Source organism: Papaver somniferum, chromosome 6 (assembly GCF_003573695.1).
Source record: "Papaver somniferum cultivar HN1 chromosome 6, ASM357369v1, whole genome shotgun sequence".
NCBI classification, from domain to species: domain Eukaryota; kingdom Viridiplantae; phylum Streptophyta; class Magnoliopsida; order Ranunculales; family Papaveraceae; genus Papaver; species Papaver somniferum.
The window spans coordinates 51,303,314-51,329,179 of NC_039363.1; the positions used below are offsets into that span (position 1 = coordinate 51,303,314).

The 25,866-nt window shown below is 37.6% G+C and overlaps 3 protein-coding genes and 1 pseudogene across 3 annotated transcripts; 1 reads left to right on the forward strand and 3 right to left on the reverse strand.

Annotated features, from left to right (window-relative positions):
* The first annotated feature begins 697 nt into the window (after positions 1-697).
* Positions 698-4,946, forward strand: LOC113287540 (MLO-like protein 2). The gene is made up of 14 exons (XM_026536321.1): positions 698-1,144; positions 1,285-1,339; positions 1,500-1,660; positions 1,762-1,878; positions 2,279-2,339; positions 2,828-2,916; positions 3,000-3,074; positions 3,190-3,278; positions 3,415-3,464; positions 3,565-3,605; positions 3,768-3,941; positions 4,040-4,075; positions 4,164-4,292; positions 4,375-4,946. Exons 1-14 carry the CDS (start codon positions 998-1,000, stop codon positions 4,642-4,644), a joined length of 1,494 nt encoding a protein of 497 aa, XP_026392106.1. The 5' UTR covers positions 698-997; the 3' UTR covers positions 4,645-4,946.
* A 701-nt stretch (positions 4,947-5,647) lies between these two features.
* On the reverse strand, positions 5,648-15,397 carry LOC113287539. Its single transcript, XM_026536320.1, has 6 exons — positions 13,617-15,397; positions 12,214-12,354; positions 10,341-12,099; positions 9,703-9,932; positions 7,811-8,772; positions 5,648-7,100 (listed from the first exon to the last, which is right to left on the reverse strand). The coding sequence occupies exons 1-6, from the start codon at positions 14,976-14,978 to the stop codon at positions 5,903-5,905; spliced, it is 5,652 nt and encodes a 1,883-aa protein (XP_026392105.1). The 5' UTR covers positions 14,979-15,397; the 3' UTR covers positions 5,648-5,902.
* Positions 15,398-20,228: 4,831 nt separating this feature from the next.
* On the reverse strand, positions 20,229-20,356 carry LOC113292212 (annotated as a pseudogene).
* Positions 20,357-22,982: 2,626 nt separating this feature from the next.
* Positions 22,983-25,655, reverse strand: LOC113290800 (E3 SUMO-protein ligase MMS21-like). Its single transcript, XM_026540389.1, has 6 exons — positions 25,522-25,655; positions 25,362-25,433; positions 25,145-25,273; positions 24,993-25,103; positions 23,594-23,733; positions 22,983-23,034 (listed from the first exon to the last, which is right to left on the reverse strand). The coding sequence occupies exons 1-6, from the start codon at positions 25,615-25,617 to the stop codon at positions 22,983-22,985; spliced, it is 600 nt and encodes a 199-aa protein (XP_026396174.1). The 5' UTR covers positions 25,618-25,655.
* Positions 25,656-25,866: the final 211 nt, after the last annotated feature.

Here is a 25,866-nt window from a genome sequence, read left to right on the forward strand (position 1 = left end):
ACGGAAACCCGCCTCTTACAAGATAAAGGGTTATCTTTCCCAAATAAGCAGGTTGTAGACCCGCAGTTGCCAATTCCAGCACTCGATTACTAAGTCAAAGTCAATTCTGCCAGCAAAGTAAAAGGTACGCTATATGCTACTAACTGCCCTTGTGGACACTGAAGTTATGGCGTCCACTTGCTCTAAGAAGTTTGGGGCAAGTCGCGTGGTTTTTAGCTTATCCAAGTTTCCAACAGTTTGCACCTGCACCTCTCCTAACATTCTTTAAGAAGAACATTATATTTCCCTTTTCTTTATTTTAGTTTTGAACAGCTTAATTTTCAACAATTTCATCAATGACTGCTTACATTTAACCTGATAGTTATACCGGTTTCTTTTATGGAGAATGATTTGTCTTTTATGTTGTCACGCAATCAAAGTTTTTCTGATTACATGCTTAGTGGCATTGGCTTACCACATGAATACACTCTAATGATGTTTAAGTGAGCCTCATGAGACACGATTTTTGTTTCTGCCGTCCTGCAGCTTCCTCACTTAAATGGATGATGGGGAAATGAAAGAGTGAGTCAGTCCCCACACGTACAGTCCCCACCAGTTTCATCTTTAATTTCAACTATAATTGACTATTTAGTTCTGCCTATTTCACTATCTCGATACTCATCTAGATTTTAACCGACCAATCTTGTGGCACATAGCTTGCTTTCAAATTCATCTGACTATTTAATGAGGTGGTTTCTCTTCTTCTTCTTCTTCTTCTCCTTCTTCTCCCTGACTCCCTCTTATTATATTCTAGTTGGTCCAACCAAAATACTAATTCAAACTAGCTAGTCCAGTCCCTAATTGTTTGTTGAAATATATTCAACATATATATACAGCTCAAATCTATCTATCTATCTATATATATATATATATATATATACAGGAGATCCATTCATATTGTATACATAGATCTGGTCAGTGTGTGTGTTTCAGAGAGTTTCTATCTTGGGTTCAGATTATGGCTGGAGATGAAGGAGCAGTACAGACTACTATTACAACGTCGACAAATCTTCAAACAACACCAACGTGGGCTATTGCAACTGTTTGTTTTGTTCTCATCTTCATCTCTATCTTCCTTGAACATGCCATCCATCTCTTATCTAAGGTAATTTCATCCGACAGAAACACACATGACATGCCTTGGTTATATGAAATATTAGTTTATGTGTGTAACATGTACAATTTCGCCATCCTTGAATTTGATATCAAATTCAGTAATTTTATGTGTCTTGTATCATGATACAGTTGTTTATGAGAAAGAGGAGGTCCCTATACAAAGCTCTGTACCGGATTAAATCAGGTAACAGATAAGATCTCTAGCTATATATAGCTGTCAGCTAGTAGACTAGCTAGCCACAATGCCAGTAACAAAATTAACTCAATTGGTTTTCTCATCTTGAGTTAGTTTGTTCCCGATCCAACTGTACTTTAAGTCACTGAAAGTTGTGTGTTCAATGCAGAATTAATGCTTTTGGGGTTCTTATCTTTGCTACTTACTGTAACAAAAGAGCCTATTTCAAAGATTTGTATCCCTAAAAGTAGTAGTGAAACTTTTCTTCCATGCAACTACAAGAAGTCCTTAGACGAAAACGTCTTCGAAGAACCCTCTTGCCTAAACAAGGTATACAATAAAGAAGAACCAAAGCTATGCTAGTTAATCATCAGTCCGAAATTATCATGAATATACAGCATTTATTCATGATTTTTGTTCATTTGTCGCAGGGAAAGGTTTCTCTCATCTCTGGAGACGGAGTGAATCAACTTCAAATTCTAATCTTCATCTTGGCTCTTTATCATGTCTTCTCATGTGTTCTTACGTTTAGTTTTGGCCACCTGAAGGTAATTAATTTATAATTAATCTAGTACATTTTTCTTTTCTTTCTCCGGTATAAGCTGGAGCTAACACTCGGTAATTCGCTTTACATAACTTCTAAACCAAGTTGCGTAACTAATAACTCATGGGATAGCTGTACGTAGGTATTGAATCCTAGTGATTACTGTTCTCTACACCCTACATGAAAACGTGGACCGTTTACTAATAGTCTATTAAGATTGTTTCAACATTCGATACGTGGATTGGTTCATGGTTGTGAATATTTGTGTGGCAGCCTGCAGCCAGCAATGGATAGTACTGTACACTATAGTAATAGTAGTCCTAGATACTGGACCATTATAGTAATGGTAGTAAGTTTTCTTGATTTACGTATTGATTATGATCACTTTTTTCTTAATTATTAAGATGAGAAGTTGGAAGTCCTGGGAGGAGGAGACGAGAACGTTGGAGTATCAATTTTCAAACGGTGAGTTATTTATTGAAAATGACCTGTGAGGTTCTTTCTAGCCCCTTTTACTTGGGGATGGATGTTTCTTTCTTGCTATTATTATGTTGGAACACTTCCGTTGCACAAAGAAGAGGAAAAATGTAGTCTCGTTAAAATTGTTTGATCGTCCCAAATTTAGTTTTATTTTTGCTGGACGAAAATTTATTTATCTTTCAACCCCAGGATTTTAATCAGCTCAATTTGCTGTTCTTATTGCCCTAATTGTAATGTCCATTGACAGACGCCACCACTGCCTGAACTCAGGATATTCTGCCCTAAAAACTAAGATGATTGTGTGCTGTAACTGGTGTCCAGTCACGTTACAAGTAGGTTTCATTAACGTTTCAGGCAAGATAACTAGCTAAACCAGTTTTCTTCAAGGATCTGTTGTACCAGTATTCTACTATTATGCAATCATGTGCGCTTAACTGCATTCAGATTTGATATAAATATCTCGCCCGTCACAGATCCAAGGAGATTCAGGCTCACCCATCAAACATCATTCGCACAGCGACATCTTAAGTTCTGGAGTGATCATCGGCTCCTTCGCTGGCCGGTTAGTTTCGTTTCATCATTTTTTATCTGTCCATTTGTTTCCATTCTTTTAACCAAGTCTTCTTTTATTGATAATTTTCTCAGGTCTGTTTTCTTCGTCAGTTTTATGGCTCAGTCTCTAAAACTGATTACTTCACACTCCGTCATGGATTTCTCACTGTAAGCCTGCAACAAGTTTTTACAGAGAAAAAAAGAGATCAGTGTTTATTGTATATGCGGTTTAAAATATAAGTTGAAGTGAACAAAATTAGATTCTCTGTTCTTTCTCTTTTAGGCTCACTTTGCAGAAGGCAGCAGTTTTGATTTCCGAATGTTTCTAAGGAGAGTTTTGGATGAGGACTTACAGGTGGTCGTGGGTACAAGGTACGTTTACAAGAAAACTCAAAAACGTTTAACAGTGGCTACAATTGCAGAGTGTATGACTTGGCAATGAGTATAATACGCCAGATGGATAAAAAAAATTCCAAAAAGTTTGATTCTTGGGTTTCTTGTTTTGCAGACTGTGGATTTGGGTCTTCTCCGTACTTTTCATCTTTTTCCATGCAAAGGGTAAACGAGTAAACGTCCCCTTTCAAGATTATATGAACAACAGTATTACAGTTACAGATAATAATCTAGACAAAGCTAACTTGAGCCATCACATTTGCAGGATTTTACAACCATTTCTGGCTTCCTTTCCTTCCTCTTCTGGTACGACTCCAGGCTAATTTTTGTAATTAAGCAAAACACAGTGTCTTAATTATAAACTTCTGACAGACAAATCTATATAAAACACAGTATCTTAATCATAAACTTCTGACAGACAAATCTATATACTACGAAGCCTAAAACTTCAAATTTCATTCATGGCAGATGCTTTTGATAGTTGGGACAAAATTACAATTAATCATAACCAAAATGTGCTTAGAAAGCCGTGATTCAGCTTCTGTTGTTCGTGGGACTTTGCTGGTGAAACCCCATGATAAGTTTTTCTGGTTCAGCCAGCCTCAGTTGGTTCTTCATCTTCTACATTTCATCCTATTTCAGGTAATGAATATTGTGACTGCAATGATTGAAATGCAAACACCTAAGTTGTTCTAGGGTTTATCAACTGTTTCCTTACAAATCTCAGTTGGCTTTTGCAGAACTCTTTTCAACTGGCATTCTTCACTTGGACATGGGTAAGCACTCTAATAAAATCCAACCGAAAGTTCTTCAACTTCTCCATAAAAGTAATAAAGTTAATAACCAAGCTTCTTACATAAACAGATTAAGTTCGGAATGAGATCTTGCTTCCATGAAGAAACAAATAACATTGTTATAAGGCTCGTCGCTGGATCACTAGTTCATATCCTTTGTGGATACGTAACACTACCTCTATATGCTTTGGTTACACAGGTAAAATATCCAAATGTTTTTCAGAAGACCTCAGTTTGTCTCTTCTTTGATCTGTATCTAACTTGCGCTAAACTTACATCAGATGGGTTCATCGATGAAAAAAGAGGTATTCACGCCAACAGTTATTGAGGGTCTAAAGAGCTGGCATAACGACGCCAAGGGAAACAAGGATGGAAGGAAAAATAATTTGACGAAACTGTCGCCTTCTCACAGAGTTGACAATGCACTGTGTGACAATCAAGAACTAATTGATAATTCTTCGCTACAAGGAACTGGCTATACACAAAATCCCTCAGCTGGACATACAGCAGTGGAAATAATGGAAGAAGAAGTGGCTTATGAAAAGACTTAATGTAAAAATTAAGTATGGTTAGACTTCCAAATTTACTGAATCAATGACAAGAACTGGAACTTATCATTAGAGATTTTCTCGGAGCTTCTCCATGATAATCAAGACCCATACTATTATTCCATTGTTATGACTTATGAAATATTGTACAGAGAATAAGTATAGGATAAAATACGCGTTGATAAATTACACATTTTCTTATTGTCTTAGACTAAAATTCAGGGGACATAGATATTAAGTATCACACGTCAACTGGTTCGTTTTTGAGCAAGATAAACGTAACTTTCTAAGTTCAAACTAAAGATTTATAGTTTAATTTAATTAGATGTATGTTGAGCAGATATAGATTACCTCCAAACCAGCAATGCAAAAAGTTACTACTAAATAATGTGGCAGGATTGATTGATGATTCTAATTTTAACGAAAATAAAGAGCAGAGATGAGATCAAACGGACTTACTATTTACTCAACCAGTAATCTGAACTGCCCCAGAAGGAAGTCAATCATCAAACTGATATCTTTACCAGAGGTCCGCGAATGATGCAGGATAAAAAGGGATGTCCATGGCTACACTGTTAAGTGGAAATAAAGCTCCAAATAATAGGAATACTTCGTTGCCATAGCTCCATCCTGATGTTTGTCTCTGATCTAGCAAGTCGAAGGAAAAATCATATACGTTAGTTTTTGATAGGTGGATCCACCAAAAACCCTACACCATGCTCCAACTCATCTACATAGCAGAATAAACAAAACCTAAAATAAGTTAAATGACACATTTCAAAAGTATTTACCTGAATCATACAAGGATGTGATTTTCGATTGGGAACTGTGTATAGATCGACTCCAGTAGGATCTAGAAGACTGGGTTCACTTTTCAGTCTGTTGCATCTTTATCTAATAAAACACACTTGAACTACACAAGTTCCAGTACTTAGGCCTCATGTAGCTAGTAACATCCCACAGAAACAGCTAACTTTAAACTCATGCAAAAAGGGAAGACATTACAGAAAATAAAATATAGAAGCATAAATATGATAGAAAAAGATAAAACAAGAAAAAAAATCAACACTTTTCGAGAGGCACAAGTTCGACTTTGAAGCAGAAAAAATAAACACAGACACATTGCACCTGTAAAAAAATCAGAGGATGTATCGGATAAAATGCACAAAATTGACTTACAATATCCCGAGAAATCTAACAGTTGGATTGCAGGAAGACTTTCCAATACGAGAAGGTTTACTCGAGTTGACAACATAGCACATCAATCTAAGGGCTGCTTGATCTTCAAAACCAGCTCTATAAGAGAACTGAGGCACAAATTCTCAGCTTTGCAATGAAATAAAACATCCTTGTCAGAATCTAAAGGGATTAGTACATTGTTTCTGAAAAAAAATCTTAATCCTAACTCCAATTGAGAGTTTAAACATTTATCTGTCTTTGCAGTGATAGTCTTGCTTTCTATGTGACAACTACACTCCATTGGTAAGACTACCCCTTTACCAGTACTTCTGCAGTTCCCAGACGTCTTATTAAAATGGCCAACTCCTGGACATGCACAAGAGTTTTCTCGACCTTCATGTCCAGCTTCATCTTCAAGAAATTCTGAACTAATAGCACTTTCAGCAGCACAAAATTTTCTAACAGATGACAGAAGATTCACAGACAAGGATGAAACAGCATCATGAACATCTTCTACAGTCCAGCTGTTTCCCTTTTTCTTCTTCTCGTGAATGAGAAGCTTCTGAATCAAGCCGTTGATCTTATATACGCAGTCAGAGCAACAATTATAAAAACAAGTTACCCCAGAGACAGCTGAAACATCACTATTTTCGTTAGAGTTAGAATTGACATCTTTATCAGGATCATCATGAGTATCCACCCTCCGATTAGACATGTCAGTCTCTCCCATTGCCAGACCATTAGAATGATAGCTGACACTTTCAGTTCTGGAGTTCATATTGCCACCTGATTCATTACAAACACTATCCTCGGATGGAAAAGTTATTTCTTCCTGTCCCACACCATTTGACGACTCAAAACCTTCACGATGGACTGCAACTGAGACATGCTTTTCAGATAGACCACCTACAAATTCATTGGTCTTCCTACATGTGGTGGAAGTGATTTCAACGGTAAGCGAGTTTGCAACGAAGGAAGAACTTTGAGGCAGAACAGGAGAAGAGTGATCCGGAAACACCGACTGTTCAGACTGCTCCATGGCCACTGTGGTTCTCACCTCAGAGTTGAGTAAACCAAGATTAGTAAATTCCGTTACAGAATCAATGCATTTGTCATTTTTGATCACAAATCTCGGAGGACTCTGTCCATGCAGTTTTACTTCATTGGAGTTCTTTTCAGAAATTCCTAACATGCATGGTTTACTTCCAGTTAGGAATTCTGAAGAACCCCCCAACACCGCATCTGTGCTTGACAGCGGAATTCGACTGTCCAACTCTAAACTGCAACAGAAGCACATTACATTAATTTCAATATTATGTATTTTTAGAAAGCACATTACATTAATTTCAATATTATGTATTTATAAAATAAAGAAAACAATAAAAGTGAAGTTGTTCATGTTGGCTTTTTATGGTTTAGCATCAAATTATGATTAATTAAGTTAACCTATGATCAGTTTAAGTTAAGCTGGATAAACAATAATCAAACTTATATGATGTAAAGTATTGCCCTAATTATGCATTTAATCTTGTTTATGGTTTAACGCTAGATTAAGCTAATCATTCTATGAGCTGTCCTATGTAGCCAAATGAGGTGTCTCTCTACCCATGATGGAAAGGTTAGAGAGACATGTGGCAAGCATGATTAGCACTCTCTTCTAGCCTCATAAATGAAAGAGATTACGCTTTACCCACTAAAACAGTGTGGGGAAACAGAAGTAGAAATCCAAGTTAAAAACTACCTTAAAGGACAACTCCACGAGTGAATAGGAAAAAAATCTTTCTATTTTTTGTGAAGAAAATGAATAATTTTAAAACAGAATATTTCCCAGTGTACAGTCTGTTGTTATATACTATCATGTTGTTAACTAGACCAGGCTGTGGAGTATTTTAATACTAAGGTAAAGTCTGTTTTCAGCTTAAGGCACAGCCAACTCTTAAGTATGATGTTTATGGAGCTTAAATTCCAACAGGTCGAAGTCTAGCATTACCTCTGAAGTGTGTATGCCCAGCTGTACACCAGATCTTCTAGATAAGCAACTTGAGAAAGAAGACGAAGGAACCGATTTCTATCTTTGCCACTCGAAATTTTTGCATTGATCTGTTCAACTAAGAGCTCAAGAACCTTTCGAACATTAGAGGAAACTTCTATAACTGATGTATAAGCACCTTGATATGCCAACATACCAACAGCTATAAGCCCTCTGACAACACCAGAATTCTCTCTGTTTTTTGTATCACTGGAGTCCCAGCTAACAGCTACACTCTCCATCGATATCTTGGGACGAATAATACATGCATTAAATGGCCAACCTTTCCAAGGCCCATTTATATTTGTACAAGGACCTTCTTTTAGTTTTGATGTAGTCCAACAGAGTTCTGAGAAATGAGGATATCGCAGAATTTGATACCCAAATGTAGATATTGCACATAACAAGCTCGGTTTCCCTTTTAAAGTTCTACTTGGGAGAATTTTCGGAACAGAATCTTGAGAGTAACCTGGTATGTCCTCAATTTCATGATGGTCGTAAGATCTTAACACCGCTGGAGATGGTTCATCACAGCTAGTGTGTTGCTGACTTTGGTTGCCAATAGATACGGGCCTTCCAGATGTCACAGCGTAGGATCCTTCTTCGACTACTCCGTTCTCTTTATGGCGTTTCTCGGTAATGGGATTATCCACAACTGCAGCAGTAACGGTATGTTCCTTGGATATATTAGCTATATGAGTTCGGTCATGAATTAACTGAACGTAATGTTGAACCAAACGCCATGACAACTCTTTTGCAGATGAGTTGATTGCCATGCTGCAATCGAAGTTCTTGTCAAGTTGAACGAGAAATCGTGGTACGGTGTGTTCGGAAGAAGCTAATTTGCTGCAGTGGGACACATGACTTGTAAAGAACTGACTTATTCTGAAAGGGAGTACTTGATTTGGCACCTCAGAAGTAGCCTGCAGGTGTACAACATGTATTCAGAATGTTTTATATCACAAAAAACAATAACAGCACTGTGAATTGAAAAAAACAAAAATTATAAACAACATATGAAATAATTTACTGAAATCAAGATGAATAATACAATCACACAAGTATTACTAATCAAACAAGAGAAAATAATAGCACACATCTAACAGACACTATACAAATAATAACCTAAAGTCAAAAAGCCCCTATAAAAAAATAATACCACATAGAATTAGGTAGAGCAAAAGTGCTGCCCAAAGATCACACTAGATGATGTATTATCAAACAAGTCAGGTAAAGCACGTCTCGCCCCTGAACACTGAGAGCAAAACCAAAAGGTACAAGATCTAAGAGCTATGAAAAAGAGCAACTTCAGATCGAGTTGCAGTCATAAAAAAGAATAAAAAACAAGCAACAACACGAGAAAACCCCTACGGACAGCTAAGTTCATGCTCGTGAGAGTTCCCAAAGCATCACAGAGCATTAGATCGGGTGTTAATGGATTTCAAGATAACCATATCTCCCTAAGCATGTGTTACTAATATTGATATCTGTTACCCACTTGACAGTTTTATTTTCTGTAGTTGTTTTGTTGCAGTACTTTCAGGCATGGATTCACACAAAAAATTGGTGACCCTTTGATAAATTTCTGACGCTGTTGTAAGGAAACTAAGTAGTTTGGTTAATATCATGTGATTAAAATCAAATCAGAATCAAATGCAGATGGACACAAAATAGCAGAACATTTTACGGGATATTCAAACCAAAGCCTTTGAGGCTGAATCAAATAATGATGAGTACCGAGACAGAGAAGTCCATGAAAAATCAATCAAGAACACTTCTTTCAAATTCTTCCATATTTTAAAATAAGTAAAAATTGAAAGTTAATTAACCGTGTAGAAAAGCTTCGCCCATACCAGAATTATTAAGGATGTGGACAAACATGTTGAATCCACCTGCTCAATAAAAGTATTCCACGCCTGTGAGGCAGTTCTTCTAGCATCATAAGCCGCTGTTGTATCAGTTGATTTGTATGCATTATCAGATGTATCACTCTCGCTTTCAGCAACCATATTGTTTGCCTCCATGGCCCACAAATCAATTCTGGGTAAGTAAATAATGCACAAGCCCGCACGTGCACACTTCACTGTCAGATAAACTAACATTTAGAATTACCAAACATGAATGAACCCTAGCACATGGGTAATGCTGACATGCTAAACGAATGATCCTTGAATAAAACCTTGGTCATCTACATGACTATGTTAGTTTCTGCGCAAAAATTAATCTAGTTAGAACATAACAGGGAAAACTACACTGAACAACACTTAGACCTCCTAAAGTTACCAGTAAAGCAGTAACAAACCAGTCTCATCAGTCATCAAGGTTATCACGCTAAGCTACATTCCGAGAAAACTGTGAAAGAAAAGAAAGACGGTCCACTACAAAATGATCGGGCAATTAGTTGCCCAACTGGAAGACATCAGAGAATATACCAGCAATCCTTTACATTAAGTTAAACTAGTAAAAAACCCAACGGATAAAGAAAACTTACGCAGTATTCGGGTTACGCCTTGGACTACATCTCCTTGTCCTTCTTGTGAAATAGTAGCCTGATTAACCTTCTGGATTTCAACACGCCCCACAAAACCATGGAGAAGACAAGAGGCAAGGTGACTTTGACCAGATCTGGGACATCCAGCAACCAATACCCTAAATCCCGATCCTCTGCCTGATGAATATGAAACATTGCTCAACAAATTAGCACGAGCGCCAGCTAGATTCACTTTGTGAAGTTCAAATTTCTCATTTTCTTTATTGGCATCATCATCATCTACCACATCTGAATCTGTAACACTAGAAGGCCCGATTAAAAGGCCACTACGAAATAGATTGTTTTCTATTTCTTTGACAATATCTGCTTCCCGAAATAAATCATGAAGATGACACCACCAGGATTTACTACACGTATGCCTCTTCTCCAACGCCGTGATGATAACGTTTTTAATCAACTCAGCTGCTTTGTAAAGAGAAGGAGGCAACCATATGCGCTCATCAAGAAAAAGGGAAACAAGCAAATGCGATAACGGTTGTAGCAGACAGGGAGTTAGATGAGTTTGAAGAGGAGAAGAAACCACATCACTTGCAGCCATTCCTGCTTCTCTACGAGAACACGGGGGAGGGGCACATGCGAGAGCATCTAACCAATCCCTTTCTTCCACGGAAAAGGAAGGAAGTGGGGGACATTTATCATTGTTAGCTTTCTTTTCTGCAACCAAAACCATTAAGTCTTGCCAGGCACAGTTCCGCTTTAAAGCAATCATGGCTGCTTGAGTACAAAGAGCTTGCAGATCTGCACCAGCAAAGCCCACAGTTTGCTGGGAAATCCACTTCAGCAGCGCCCCATTTACAGGTTTTGGCCACGTTTGAGTGTGAAATGACAGAATATCAGCTCTATCTTTAACTGATGGCAATGGAAAGTAAATTTCCCTATCAAATCTTCCCGGCCTCCTCAAAGCAGGGTCAACTGCCTCAGGACGATTTGTGGCCCCAATTACTATGACTGAACCACGAGATTTCAGACCATCCAGTAACGCCAACAAAGTTGACACAACAGAGTTATGTGTTTGATCTTGCTGCCTCGTCCGACATGGTGCCAACCCATCAATCTCGTCAAAAAATATTATAGACGGCTGAGATTTCTCAGCAACCTGAAACAGGAGTCTTAGCTGGCGCTCGGCATCACCAACATACTTTCCTAAACAATCTGCACCCTTACGAGCAAAATACGCTATCCGCTTATCACCACGAGCACATGAACCAATCAACGCTCGCACTACTAGCGTTTTTCCTGTTCCAGGATAACCATGCAAAAGAACTCCTCTAGGTGGTATAATCCCTAAAGTACTAAACAACTCTGGATACAGAAGAGGCAATATGACAACCTCCTTCATACATTGGATGACGTCTTGAAGGCCAGCAACAGATTCCCAACCCTGGTGTATTTTGTCATTTTCCGAGTTAGAACCTCCAATATACACAGGTGCGATTCTCAAGAGATCTCGATGTAGCCTCTTTCCCTCACGTTTCAAGAACTCTTCATCCTCACCACAGTTCTCCAACCATTTTTCCTCTACCTCAAGATCCTTACGTGAAGCGTCATGTGAAATCTTCATCATTTCCAACTTCATTTTCTGAATTTTCAACTTTTTCATCCACTTCAAATGATGGGGCTGGAAAAAGTGTCGATGATCTTCACAAGCTATGAGAAACTTGCGGTGATCAAAAACGCAACCCTCAACTCGCGCACAAGGCTGAAGAGTAAAAATTGCATACAAGTCATGAGATGGAGTATGAAACATAGAAAAGATAAAACAACTTGTGGAAGTCTATAAAAGTAAGGCCTGACTGAAAAGATATAACCTTACCAAGTGGTAAGTTTTAGGACAGCGATCGACACGACATCCAATAGTTGCTCCTGGCCTCCCACAGCGGCTGCATTTCAATGATCTTCCCCTACAAAGAGCTGCTTTTACATTTTTCAGGCATCCTAAACCGGCAAAATACACCTAAAAAGAAATTCATCAGAAAAAATTTAGAACTCCAGATCATATCACATAAAATGAAACAATAGCTACCATTTCCAACACAGGAAACATCTATCATGAGGAGTTAAATAGGTTAAAGATCATCAGCAAATATGAACAACCGAATTACATAGAGGAAGGAAATCTGAAAGGCAGTATCAACTGAATAAATTGAATAACACCTGATTGGCATTATATATTTTTTATGCAATGGAAACCTTTGTTCTTCCGTTGGGCTCAAGTGCTAGGAAAACCCAATCCTACATTGTCAAATAAATCTCAACAGTTGGTTGATAGATGTGTACTTTCAGATATGACAATAGATCATACTAGCAGCGACCTTTGCCCCCACATTGGCTCATGTACTACCAAAATTTATTCCTTCTATTTTAAACTAATAAATCTCAAGATTTGGTTATCACGTTTACGGATGTCTATGCTTCATATGATGATGGATCCTGGTAAAAAGACCGTAAGGTTGAAATGTAAGTTATATTTGAAATGTCGCTCTCCCTTAATGTTGAAAAGAGACACATTGCAGGTGCCACTGACAACTCAGTTTCTACTCCATGAACTATAAAACTGGTCTTTTCGTTTGTCACATCATCATGCTCTTTGTTTCCAGGGTTCGCTAAATATTGCGAAGGGCCAACAGCACTCACTACTTTTTCCAATTTACTCTAATCTATAAGCAAGGATTAGTGACCAGAAAGCGCATGGTGGAGCAAACAACCACATATGACGGCACCACATCCTAAGCCATACGAACTAAATTGTATCTTAAAGTAACTGATGGATAAATAAACAATTCAAGCGCAAAGGAAGCATCTTTGACTCACAACAGGTGACAATGAAGAAAAACTCCTTAAAAAAACTGCAAAATATAACTGATTATTGGCCCCACAAAAAGGTTCTACGAATCTAAACTAGTCCTTAATTTAATAATAACATTGATTCTATCAGCAGATTACAGGTGCAGAAAGGTAAGAGTGAATTGTTAAACTATCCTGAGCAGAAAGACATAATGAGCAGAGAAAACCAACGAAACTCATGTTAAATGGTAAAGGAAATAATAAGTGAGCAGCATGCAGAAATGAATATTAATAAGTTGTATACAATACTGTGCTTGTAGTAAACAATTTAACGATAGAAGTACATAAGACATTCAAATATGTGCAGTCTTTCTCAAGTGAACCACAAGTATAAAGCTTAATAAAAAAAGTAGCTAAGTCCATGAACCCAACCTCTGGACTCCACACAGCACAGTTTTGATGAACCCATACACCAGCAATGCCAAAGCGATCGTTTATGGGACCCAAAAGACGTCCAAGCCAGCCAGGTTCGTCCACGAAGCCATCCAACACATCATAAATGATATTGATCTCCTCTGAAGCTGATGACCCCCCATATGCCTCATTATCACTCTCAGCCGAATAATGGACCAACTTTCTTGGAGGTTTTCCATCAGTCCCTCCGCCACACAAACCACATCTCCGCCCTTCTCTTATCCGAGTCTTATAGGGAGTACCAGTTCGAAATTGTTTCAACTTATCCATCTTTATATTATTCTCATCCATCTTTGTGTTATTCCCGTCCATCTTTGTGTTATTCTCATCCATCTTTGTATTATTCTCATCCACTACAGGCTCTCTACCAAGGTCGCCTAGCGAGGTATCCTTGTCCTCACAAGACTCACATATATCTAATTGTTCTGTCTGAATTTCCTCCATTTGCACGGCATTTACTTGGTCCCGTTCTTCCTTTTCACTACCTGCTTTTTTCAGCTGCTCATCAAATTCCGCCATTGTCTCCACATACTTGCTTCCACTCTGCTTCACATCAAATTTCAAACTACCCTCCCTTTGCCCCTCCCCTTCCTCATTTTCCTGTCTAAAACTAACTGGAGTAACTTCCGTGTCATTTTGATCTTCAACATTCATATCATTGTTTTGTTCTTCTTTATCAGAAGGTGGAGTTGGTTGATTATCAGCCTTGTGAGCCTTCAAACGATTGGTTTCATCATTAACGACCATATTCTCCTTAATTACAGTTGATGTTGCCTCTTTAAACTCTTCCTTCTTGTTATTCATTTCACTACCATTCACCTCGGATCCTTCTCCCGACTCATCCTCGTCGTATATAAGTTTCCTCTTACCCCGAGGAGAGCAACTCTTTCCCGTTAATGCAAAGTTAATATTACCAGCTCTAGATCTAAGCCTGGACGTCCAACCACTCGATTCATCCAGATTTTCAGAACTCCTGGATGAAGAGGTCTTCTTCAATCCATCTTCAATCCAATCCTTATTTCTAACAGACACAGAACCACCACCACTGCCATTATCAAATCTACGCCTCTTTCTTACAGGAGGAGAAGGGGATGCATCAAGTACAGTAGGTGCTCTCCTAGCACGAGTACTCCTACGAAGTAATCCAGAGTCTGATCCAACCCCTTCGGCATTGTTCTCATCTTTACTAACACGATGTTGATTATATACTTGTTCACAAATAGCATCTAAACTCTTCTCTTTCTTCTTAACTTTGACAAATCTATCAGAATCTATGTGTTGTTTTTGTTTAGGAAAAACAGTTTTACCCTTCTCTCGCATGACAGGAGAAAGAAATAGGTATAGAAAAATTAATGGTGAATCTCTAAACCTGATAAATAAATAAACACAAACCCTTGACCAATCTTTCTAGGTTTCAATGATTTTCAGTTCCACTATATTTCTCTATGACATGGAGAAATTGATAAAATAAAATTACTGAAATGACGAACAAACAAACTTACTTGGTTTCTCCGATTGATTGATCTACAATACAGAGACTGTAAATAGGGATTCTTAAATTAAAAATTTTAGGGCAAAAAGTAAAACCCTAGGATTTAAAACCATGGAGGAAGGGATTTTTGATTTAGGAGTTTTCGAGAGTCTATTGGGTTCTGCGAAGACTAGGGCGTAATGGAAGCGAGAGACGGAGAGAGGAGGAGAAATATGAGTAAAACCCTTTGTAAGAAATAAAATAATAATGCATGAAATGTAATAGGTTTGATTTTGTGGGCTATTTTTGGTTTGCGTTTCTCCGTTTCCCACCAAACGTTACCGCCAATAAAGCTTTTTTGGTACTCTTTGATTTCTTTTTGTGTGTTGCAAAATTATTGTTGTGAGAGAATGAGTCAGTTTCTCATGACTCTCAGTGAAGGGGACAACGGCTACAAAAAAAAAAATGGAGTGTCTTTAGATAACCCTGTCGCATTTTCCTAATAACTAGTGATTTCATTTATTTTTTTCAATTGTAGGGCATAATCCATCAAACAAACAAGCTAGAAAAAAATTTGAGTTAAGCTTGTATACAAATGAACTATGATTTTAGACATACCAAAAATTTTTAAGGCATACGAAATAGTTTTTCCATTCTAGGTGACCTTATAAGGGGTGTCTATTGGGTGGTTCAATTACCTATATACCCTTGAACCTAAAATCAAAAATAAACTATCCTAAACATCTCTTCTTCTTCCTCCAGCCAAACCACTTTCCTTTTCTCTCATAATTTTTTTTTTCATCACTGTAATTAATTATCGATTCGTGAAAATACGATCATCGGTTAAATTGAACTATATAATGGATCGTACAAAGAAAAAAGCAAACGTCAGGTGTTCTAAATCCTCTTCCAATCCATGAATTAAAGAAGAAGAACCAATTGAAGATGAAGGTATAATTGAACCAGAAATTGAATCCGAAATTCAACCATTTGAAGCTCCAAATACTGAAATGAAGATAAGAAGCCTCGTTTAATTGGGGGCCCCTAAAAACAATTAGGGGCCCTGACCAATTTATACCCACACCAAAAATTTTAGGGTGATTCCAAAAGGTGGTGAAAATACTATTTTACCCTTACTACTTAAAAACCTATTAACTCTAAAACCAAAATCAGTTTACTCTCCTCCCCTCCCTTCCTCTCCCACCTGAGTTCTCCCCATCTCCTCCATTAATGACACAAAAAAAAGAAAAAAGAAAAAATCTTTGTTGATTCATCGTCGATACAAAAAACTTTAAGACGGCAGTAACAAGCCGGGAAGAATTAGAAGAAGAAATGGCGCCGGTTAGAAACTAAGTGAACTAAGACCCTCCTTTGTTTTGATTTTTTCTTGAGTCTTGATTGTGAAATTGAGGTCTGGAACCGATTTTTTTCAGTTACAGTGAGTGGGTTGTTACTCTGTATTTTCTTAAACCCTAACGATTCTTCATATGCATGTTAACTCTACGAAAAATCGTTAAGCTATATGATGTTTAAGTTAACGACCCTAATTCTGCTTCTACAATTTTTTCCCTAGATTTGGGTCGTTACCTCTGTAATCGAATCTATTGACGACCCTAATTCTGCTAAGAACAGTCTCTCTGTCTTAAAAATCGGAAGTGTCGTCAATATATACATTCGAGTCGTCATTGAACTCTTCTGGTCTGGGTTAGAGTCGTTACTCTTAGTTGACGACCCTAGTTGCAAACTAGAAATACTCACTGTCCAAAATATTGATAGGGTCGTCACATTATTTGTTAGTGTCGTCATGTTTTCTATTAGAGTCGTTTCTGTTTTAAAGAATAAGGCGACGACCCTTGTTCTGATAGCATGAAATAGTCAACTGATTTGTTCCTTTTTTGTGTGTGTTACCATTGTAGTAAAAAGAAATACAAGAAACACATGCCCACTCCTCCTTCTAAACATCCCTGACACACCAGATACTTGAATGCCGGTCCATTCCGAGGAAAAAAGCCGAATGAGGTACCCTTGTCCATCGACGAACCAAGAAACCCCGATAATGATTCGTCGGATTCGTCATTGGGGAAGGCGTATGCGCGATATGAGGTGCTTCGTGGGAAAAAGTTTGAGTTCGACCATTGCTACTTTATCTTAGAAGGCATTATGTATAATTACGCCGTTTATGGTTAAATGTATAAGTGCACCGTTATTATCTATTGTATTTCAATTCCTTCAACGCAACGCTATGCAAGATGTATATCTTTTACGATTAAATAAAATGATTCTATGAAATCAAAAATTATGAAAATCCAGTGGAAGAGTCATTACACCATAAAACTACGGCACCTAACGACCCTTCATAACATTTGCTATGGCTAGCTAGGATCGTCATTTCGTATGACTGCAAATATGACGACCTTAAGTGTTACATTTTACAGGGAGTTTTGGTTTTAGAGTCGTTCCTGTGTTAAGCAAAAAACATAAAGACTCTGGGTGACCTAGCTAAAAAGGGTCGTCAATCTGTATCACACTACCCTAACGATTTTTCATAACCTGTAAAAGTTGCAGGTTTGAGTCGTTATTAATAGTGTCAATATATTGACGACCTCACAGAGTCGTTTGGGTATACACCCCCCGACTCTGATGACCTTTACACTGAGTTGTTCCATAGTGGGGATGATTTGACCACTTGGAGCAACAAACACACAAATCGAAGGGTATAAGATGTTTACCTGATTATTTTGAGCTTGGAGTTCCTCATTTTGATGGTTGGTTCCTTCATTTTGAGGGTTGAGATCTTCATTTGCACCAATATTCATGCTTCCTCTATTAACATCTCTTCATCAAACATCCAATCCATATGATTAGTTGAGACAATCTCACTTCAACACAATCATGTTTGTTATTTGAAGCTTCACCAACATCATTTCCTCCACTACAATCACTCATTTCTAAAAACCCTAACTTTTCCCACAAAAACTCCTCTTTTTCTTCTCAACACACAAGAACACTACTTCCACCCCCACCCCCCACCCCACCCCAAATTTTAACTCTTAAATCTGATTTTAACTTAACTTAACTAATCATCTAGGTGTAGTTTAGCCATTTCAAAAAAAATGGGATAAGGGATAACCATATTTACAATTTCATGACCCTTTTTTGTCATGTAGTGCATGGCCCCTAATTGTTTTTAGGGGCCCCCAATTAAACGAGGATAAGAAGGTATTCCCTACAAACTCAATCTTTTATTTGTTGTTTTTCATGGATTGGATGGGTTAAATTGCTAAAAACTTAGGGTTTTTGACGGTTACAGTAGCGGGTTCGGCTGATAATTGAGTTGAGTTTTGAGGCGAACTGTTCTTGAAATTTCACCATGAAAGTGTCTATGAACAGTTCGACTAAATCGTAAATGTCAATTTTTAGCCGAACCCCAAAATGTGTATTGAATACGTCCCATAACAGTGTCAGATTCGGCTAATACCTTGCAAACCTTCCCGGCCGAACCTGAGAAGTGAAATTTACCCCATGTGGTTATCAGGTTCGGCTGACTCGATTAGATCACTTTCAAGTCGAACCTCTCTCTGTAAACACTTCGAAAATACTGATTTGCAGGATCTAGGTTCGGCTAGCTCGTGTTGTTGAGTTATCAGCCGAAACTTCTCTTTGCACACTCAAGTTTTACGATGTTGTTTTGGCCATAACTTTTTCGTCCGATGTCGGAATGACCTCATTCTTTTTGCGTTGTGTCTGTCTTTTCATTCTTTTGAAGTTGAAGATAAGATCTAATTGATTTTAATGAGTTTAATATGGACCTTGGTATTTTCCATCATTAGACTTCATTTTCTTAACACTTTTAGTAATTTCCACTTTTTTTGTTTGGTTCATCCTATGAAAAGTCTGCACAATAGAAAACATATGTAATAAAAAGCCTAACCCCTAAATGTGTATGAATTTAAGTGTTTCATGGAAAATCAGTATCATGTTCGGCTGATGTGATTTTTTGAATATGAGCCAAACTTGGAAAAATATATAGTTCGGCTGATACGATATTTAGAGTGAGAACCGAACCTAACTCTCAGGAATAAGTTCGACTTATTATTAGACTTTAATATAATCCGAACTAGGATCTTGCAAATAGGTTGGAAGTTGGAAAATGAAGGTTCAGCATATAACGTTAACAAATTCAGCTAGCCGAACTGTTCATCAATTTAGTGGGTTCGGCTTATATTTTCAAGCCGAACATAGTCCTGGTTTGCCGAACCATGATGAAAAATACAATTTTTTGATGATTTCAAGCTACAAAAGTGAGATTAAACATAAAATAGAAGTGTACATGTGTGTTAGAAGCATTGGGTTCCTCATCTATGTATTCATCATCTGGATTTGGCTCATAAAAATCATCATCTTGAGTTTGAGTTTGTGTAAAATCATTCTCATAATTTAAGAAATCAGCCATTTCTGGATCATTGTTGTAGTTGATATGTATTTTCCTAGGTTTTTTAGATGAAGAATGACCTTCCTCATCCTCCGTTGATTCAAGAAGAAAAAATTTCTCACTTTCTCTTTTTCCTTCTCTCCTTCTCAATTAAAACTTTGATTTTTTTCCCCAAATTTTTTCATCTAAACAAACCTTTATAATTCTGAAAATTATCTTAATCACTAAACAAAAGTTTTAATCACTAATCCAGATTACTAACACTAATACGTAAAGGGTAGATTTGCCATTTAAAAAAATTTGGTTAAGGGGATTTCTGATTTTGTTGTTTCACATCCTTTTTTGTCTTTATTCAGTATGCCTAATATGATTTCAGTATGCCCAAAATCATAGTTCATACAAATGCGTGTTGATTGGTTATGCGATTGCTATATGGGCTACGCCCCAGTGGCGGATCGTCTGGGAAGATCATGAACTTATGGGGGCTGTCAACCCTGGTTTATCATGAACTTATGGGGGCTGTCAACCCTGGTTTAGCCAAAATACTTGTATTAATCCTACGACCTCTGTATCCCATCTTGAATATAGAAGGTAGAAGTCATCGGGAACCCAGTCTAATGTATAAGTTAAAATTTCAATTTTCAGATTAGTCTGTTTGGTTTAATTTATTTTTTTTATCAGACTTTTTTCTCTTTTTGAAGATCTTAGGTAAGCACCCTTCCAAAGTGCAATGGAAGTCACTAGCCTGGGCCATGATCCTTCTTGATCAACCATAGATCCCGTCCAGGTAAGTGTTTGGTTTAGTTGTTCAGTTCCATTAAACACTGAAGTGATTACTCATGGTACCAATGCTTCTAGTTCCATGCAGGAAACATGGAACAGAAACAATAAACTGTTCAATTACAGGATTTTGATAGTAACATACCAAAAAAAGAAAAGGAGTAGCAATCACAAATGATCTACTTGTAGATTCTAATCGGTGTTGCGTTCTTTTTGGGGGAAAGTTTATGATACACAGATTACTATAGCATTCATCCTGAAAAAGTAGGACTCATTCATCTTCCTCAAGCTCTGTGAAATCTTCAACCATAGTTGGCCTTGCAGTTTGGATATTGGTTGAGCGATATTCATCAATATCCAGAAGCAATAATGGGTCACAGACAACTCTTTCAGCCTGCAATATCTTGGGGCAACCTATAGAATCACACCCCAAAAAAGGTCAATGTAAAAACTCAAAAGAAAGAAGTCAAATTTATTGTATAGTGAGTATATTGGATGGCCTGGCTATATATGGTATATTTATATAGCTGGCTCACATATTCTACTCCGATCACAGTATCACACCAAAGGATGAATGGAAGAAAAAAAAGAGAGGGGGGTGGGGTGGGGGTGGGGGGGGGGGGTGAGGGGGGGGTAGAGTACTGTTGGAAACCAAAGTTACCTGCTACAGGGCACTTGCAAGGTGGCCTTTCTTTCTTAATATAGTGCAATACGACCTTCATTTCATAAATATGTTTGCAATCCATACTGCACCAGACAAAATAAGGCAAAAGTTTCAATGTTAGAAAAGAATTCTTTGATACAGATATACACAGTGACCGCAAGGAGTGAATCAATTTGAATAATCTGTGGGTTCATTTAACATGATTAACCAAGTCGTAAATCTGGTGTTAATCGCTGTTGAAATTTTCCTTCCTCACTCAACTGATGTACGGACACTCTACATATGGACGAGGTTTTTTTATATAAACTAGAATGACTATAATGGTTGATGGGCTACATTAGCTCAAAGGATACCCAAGAAGATGACACCCCGACAGAAAATTTCATGGTTGGACATCACAAAGAATCGTAAGGCCAAGAGTAACTCTTGTCTCACCCAAACTGTAAATCTTCTTTTTTTAGTGCAGAAACCCTTAAAGCCAGGTCTAGACCTAATTTACATACACCCTGGATCCTGCATGATTAAAGATTTTTCGTGGTTGTAGTAATGAGGTTCAAACTCTCGGACTTGTGAAAGATAATTTTTTTAGAAAATAAAAATATATACAAAATTTTTGTCACAGGATCAAGAGACACTAGGACTCAGGATTCCACCATTAATCATTCACACAATTCATATATTTATTCGAAACAATTATAGCTCAAATCATAAGGACTCTCATTCTTGCCAAGGTAGATTTTTAGAATATTTATTGTATATCACTAGCATGACGCATCAAAAGCACTACGACCAAGCATACATCATCATACGATATCACAACCAATTAAGAAAAATCATAAATCGATCAATAAAAAGTGCAAGTAGTCAAAAAAGAATTAATATAATTATCATATGCGTAAAGAACGGCTTCCTCCATCATCCCAACGTTGGGGTTTAGCTACTCATATTAATCATGTTCTCAAAATACATTTTATAGCTCAAAAAGTTGATTAAAAGCTAAAGAAGAACTAAAACAGTGAATATGCGACCCACAAAAGGCGTCCATAAAACAAAGATACTTTACCACTGCTGTAACAGAAACAACGATACTTAGCTTCCACTGTCGCTGTCGCTGCTGTTTTAAGACTGCTGGAAAACGACGGTTCTGGTAAGTGTGTTCTTCAGGCGTGTTAATGGCAGCAGCAGCAGGTAACTTCTCTGCAACTCCTCCTGCGCCTCCCTGCTCGCCTCCAAACCTCCCCAAACTCTCGACAACCTCTCTACTAAACCCAAGGGGTCCTTTTATACCCAACAGGCGCGTTTAATCTCGCCATAACTCGACATAATTCTCATTAAACCCGCTGTCCAAAAATAAACGATAGTTACCATTTTTAGAAGATTTTCACGTCAACTCTCTCCCTGCACGCTCCAAATTGCCTTCTCCACGCCTCAGAACTCTTCCTGAGCTATCAGAACTCCCCCATGCACGCTCTAACTCCAATTATTCTTGCTTACAGTGCGTGTTGCTCTGTTTTGGTTTGGTGAATCGAACCAGGAATTCTAGCCAAATTTGATCAAACCTGATGCCCAAAACATGTTCTCTATGCCATATCACATCTCTATGCCAAAATTCAGCCATTGAATCGACGTATAACTGCTTCATTTCTTCGATCGAAAATCTCCTGAACTGTGAACAATTTTCCCGCCAAAAATCAAAATTTGAATTTTGAAGAAGACTGCCCCCTATCCGTCTCTGGAGTGCAAATAGCAAATGCCCAACTGAGATGCCCCTTAGTAATTGGGTTGCCCCTTAACCAAAATGAGTGTCCGAATAACAAATGTCCTCTGGGATGCTCCGCATAATTTTTCGAGCCGATTTTTCAAAAATTATTTATTTCCAAAAAATACCTACAAACACACAAAACACCATAATAATGACGAAAACGAGTACTAACAATACGAAACAATGAGGACAATTTAGACACATAAATGCGTCTATCACTGCACCCTTAAAGCCAGCTCTGGATACGACACCCTGGACATAACAAACCTGAAAAGTAAAACTAGAGGATAAATATCTGTATCTGCCAATGAGAACTGAATCCCCATCGTGTATATATCATGGAAGAAGGTTAAATCAGCAAGGAGCATGTAAGTAAGGAATACATGACACCGCATGCTCATACACTTATGTTATATGACTGGGGAAGGGTTCTTAGTATTGAAAGCGCACAACATCTAGAGATCAAATAGCAGCAACTGAGCATACTGTTTATCAGAGTCACTTGCCAATTGCATACATGTCTCTTTAGAGACGGCCAATGGTACACCATGATCCACCCAATGGTTTCACTCATATTCCATCTAAAACAAGTACAGAACTATACCACTCCTACGTGATGATATTTAGATTAGAACAGTTACCAATAAATTATGATAAGTACGAGTTTGATTGATATAAATACGTGAAGAAACTGTTTGTTCGGTCGGTGGACTCCAGATAAGAGATACTAAATCGACCTACTAATAACTTGGATGCTGTACTTTGCAGATTATAGTATATGGGTAAGCAAATAAGGAAACGGAATAAAGGCTTGGGAATATCATACCTCCGAACAGGATCTTGTAGTTCAGTAATAGGCTTTCCACTTACTGGACATGTGATATTTAAAATGCTAGTCTGAGTGCTTGTCATGACGATGTCCTCCTGCTCGTCACCAGGCATTGGCTGACCTGCATGGTGAACATTCTGTGGAGGAGCCGTTGAGAGTGTCAAGTATATAAAAGTGATTAACAAAAAAGGAAATAATAAATATGAACAATGGAAACACATATGCTGGATAGTAAATAAAATCTAAATGATATCATTACTCCGTGCATGTAGAAAAGAAAGGTCCTAACATGATCTCTTCATTATACTATTTTAACTTTGTTAAGCTGATTGGTGTTTCCTCCAGTATTACTCCTCTAACAACCACTAATTAGAAACTTAGTCGGCAAATGAACACTAAAATTACACAAAACATGAGTCACAGCCTGCTCCTTAAATGACCATTTGCACCAAAGCGCACTGGCAGCTGATGAAGCTCACAAGACTCAACTGTGATTAGTCGTTATGGAATGATTTCTGCAAGTTGGACCTGATTTACCAAGCATTGATTTTACTGCCTCAAACGGGAGCTTGGTTGAGCAATTCTAAGATGAGTAAGTTAAAAAACAAAACAATCCTTAATAGAAGACAAGAATATACAGATGTAACTGATAAGAAGCAAAATCTGAGATAAGAATATACAGATGTAACTGATAATCTGTGATCCCCAGTAGCAACAAGAATCCGGACAAGTAAACGCTTTAATCAAATGAAAACATAATGAAGACAAGTACATGTATATTGAGTTACCATTGGTTTGAGTCGTTTGACCTCAGACACTAACAATTGACTGCCATTGCAAACTATAAACTCCAGAAAATAGAAGGATCTGAATTTTTTATCACACAAAAAAAGGATCTGAATTCTGAGATACTAGTTTCAGTGAAATACCACTCTTCTCCTAGTTAACAAAACTTTAGGAGTATATCCAAGGACTTCCACCACTGGTGTGGAATCTAGTTGTAAGTAGGAATCAAGAATGTTCCCCCATTTAGGGTTCTTTAATATGGATTTATTAAAGAAGATAAAGACCTTCATCTGGATTGGGTTATTATGATTTTAGCTTAGTTAAGTTATTCGTATTCCAATTACATGTCTTATTTTCTCGCGAATGTAGCTCATATTTTTGCAATCGGGCATTGGAGTGTTCAAACTTACATATCTAGTTAAGCTACATTCAGATTTGTAGCTTCAAACCTAACTTCTTCTCTTAGCTCACTTAGTGTTCAAAAAAGTTAAACGATGAATTTTCTTTCAGCGCTTTGTCAGTGATTCTTACTATGATCTCTTAAAATAGCAAATTCTTACTATGATCTCTTAGAATAGCAAAACTGGTAAAAGAAAGAGAGAAAAATTACCCAAATAGCTTCTCTGAACTGATGTAGAGATGAATTGTTCTGAAGATTCAAAGGGTTAGCAGCCTTCGTTTTCGTTTCTTCCTCGTCAAACAATTTCTTAAAATCGGTTAACTGTAATTAAACCCAAAAAAGTAAGTAAGTAAGAAACTAGCATTCCGGAACAAAGGGGAAAAGAGAATGGAGAGGTAAGAATTCCCAACAGTTTGGACTGCAGATGAGAAATGTGCGCAATCATTCGATGTTTTCAGTAACTCGATGACAGCATCTTCAAGCTCTTTCACCTACATTATCATAAATGTGTACTCAAACAAACAAAACATTATCAAAACATAAAAAATTGATTCAGAGTTGAAAATAATAAGATTTTACCATTTGAGATCGATTCTCTTTCTCCAAATCGACGGCTACTCCTTTAATCATCGTTGAAACTTTCCTAATTTCCTGAAACAAGTAGGTGACATATCAAAATTTTATAAAATAGGAAGCGAGGGTTAGGGTTACAGTTAGGGTTTTGAAATAAGTGACTTACACCGACGAGAGCCTGATTATCATTGAAAATATTGCTAGAGGCTGTTTTGATCCTACCAGCAGTACCCTCGACATGGCGATTAGAGGTTGAAGCCATAGTTTTTTTAGGGTTTTGGGAAATTTGTTCTTCAGCTGGTTCCTTTGGTGATCTTTCGGTGATGCTGATGACTGTAAGACAGAGGATCTCCGAGGAAATTATGAATGAGGGAATTTGGGGAAACCTTTTCTTTTGCTTTGGTGAAATTTTACTCAGCAAGGAATTTTCTCCCGCGTGACCGCGTCTACTACTAGTCTGCACTCTATGCGAAAATAACCGGGAAGACCAACGTATTTTGGGCGGGAATGC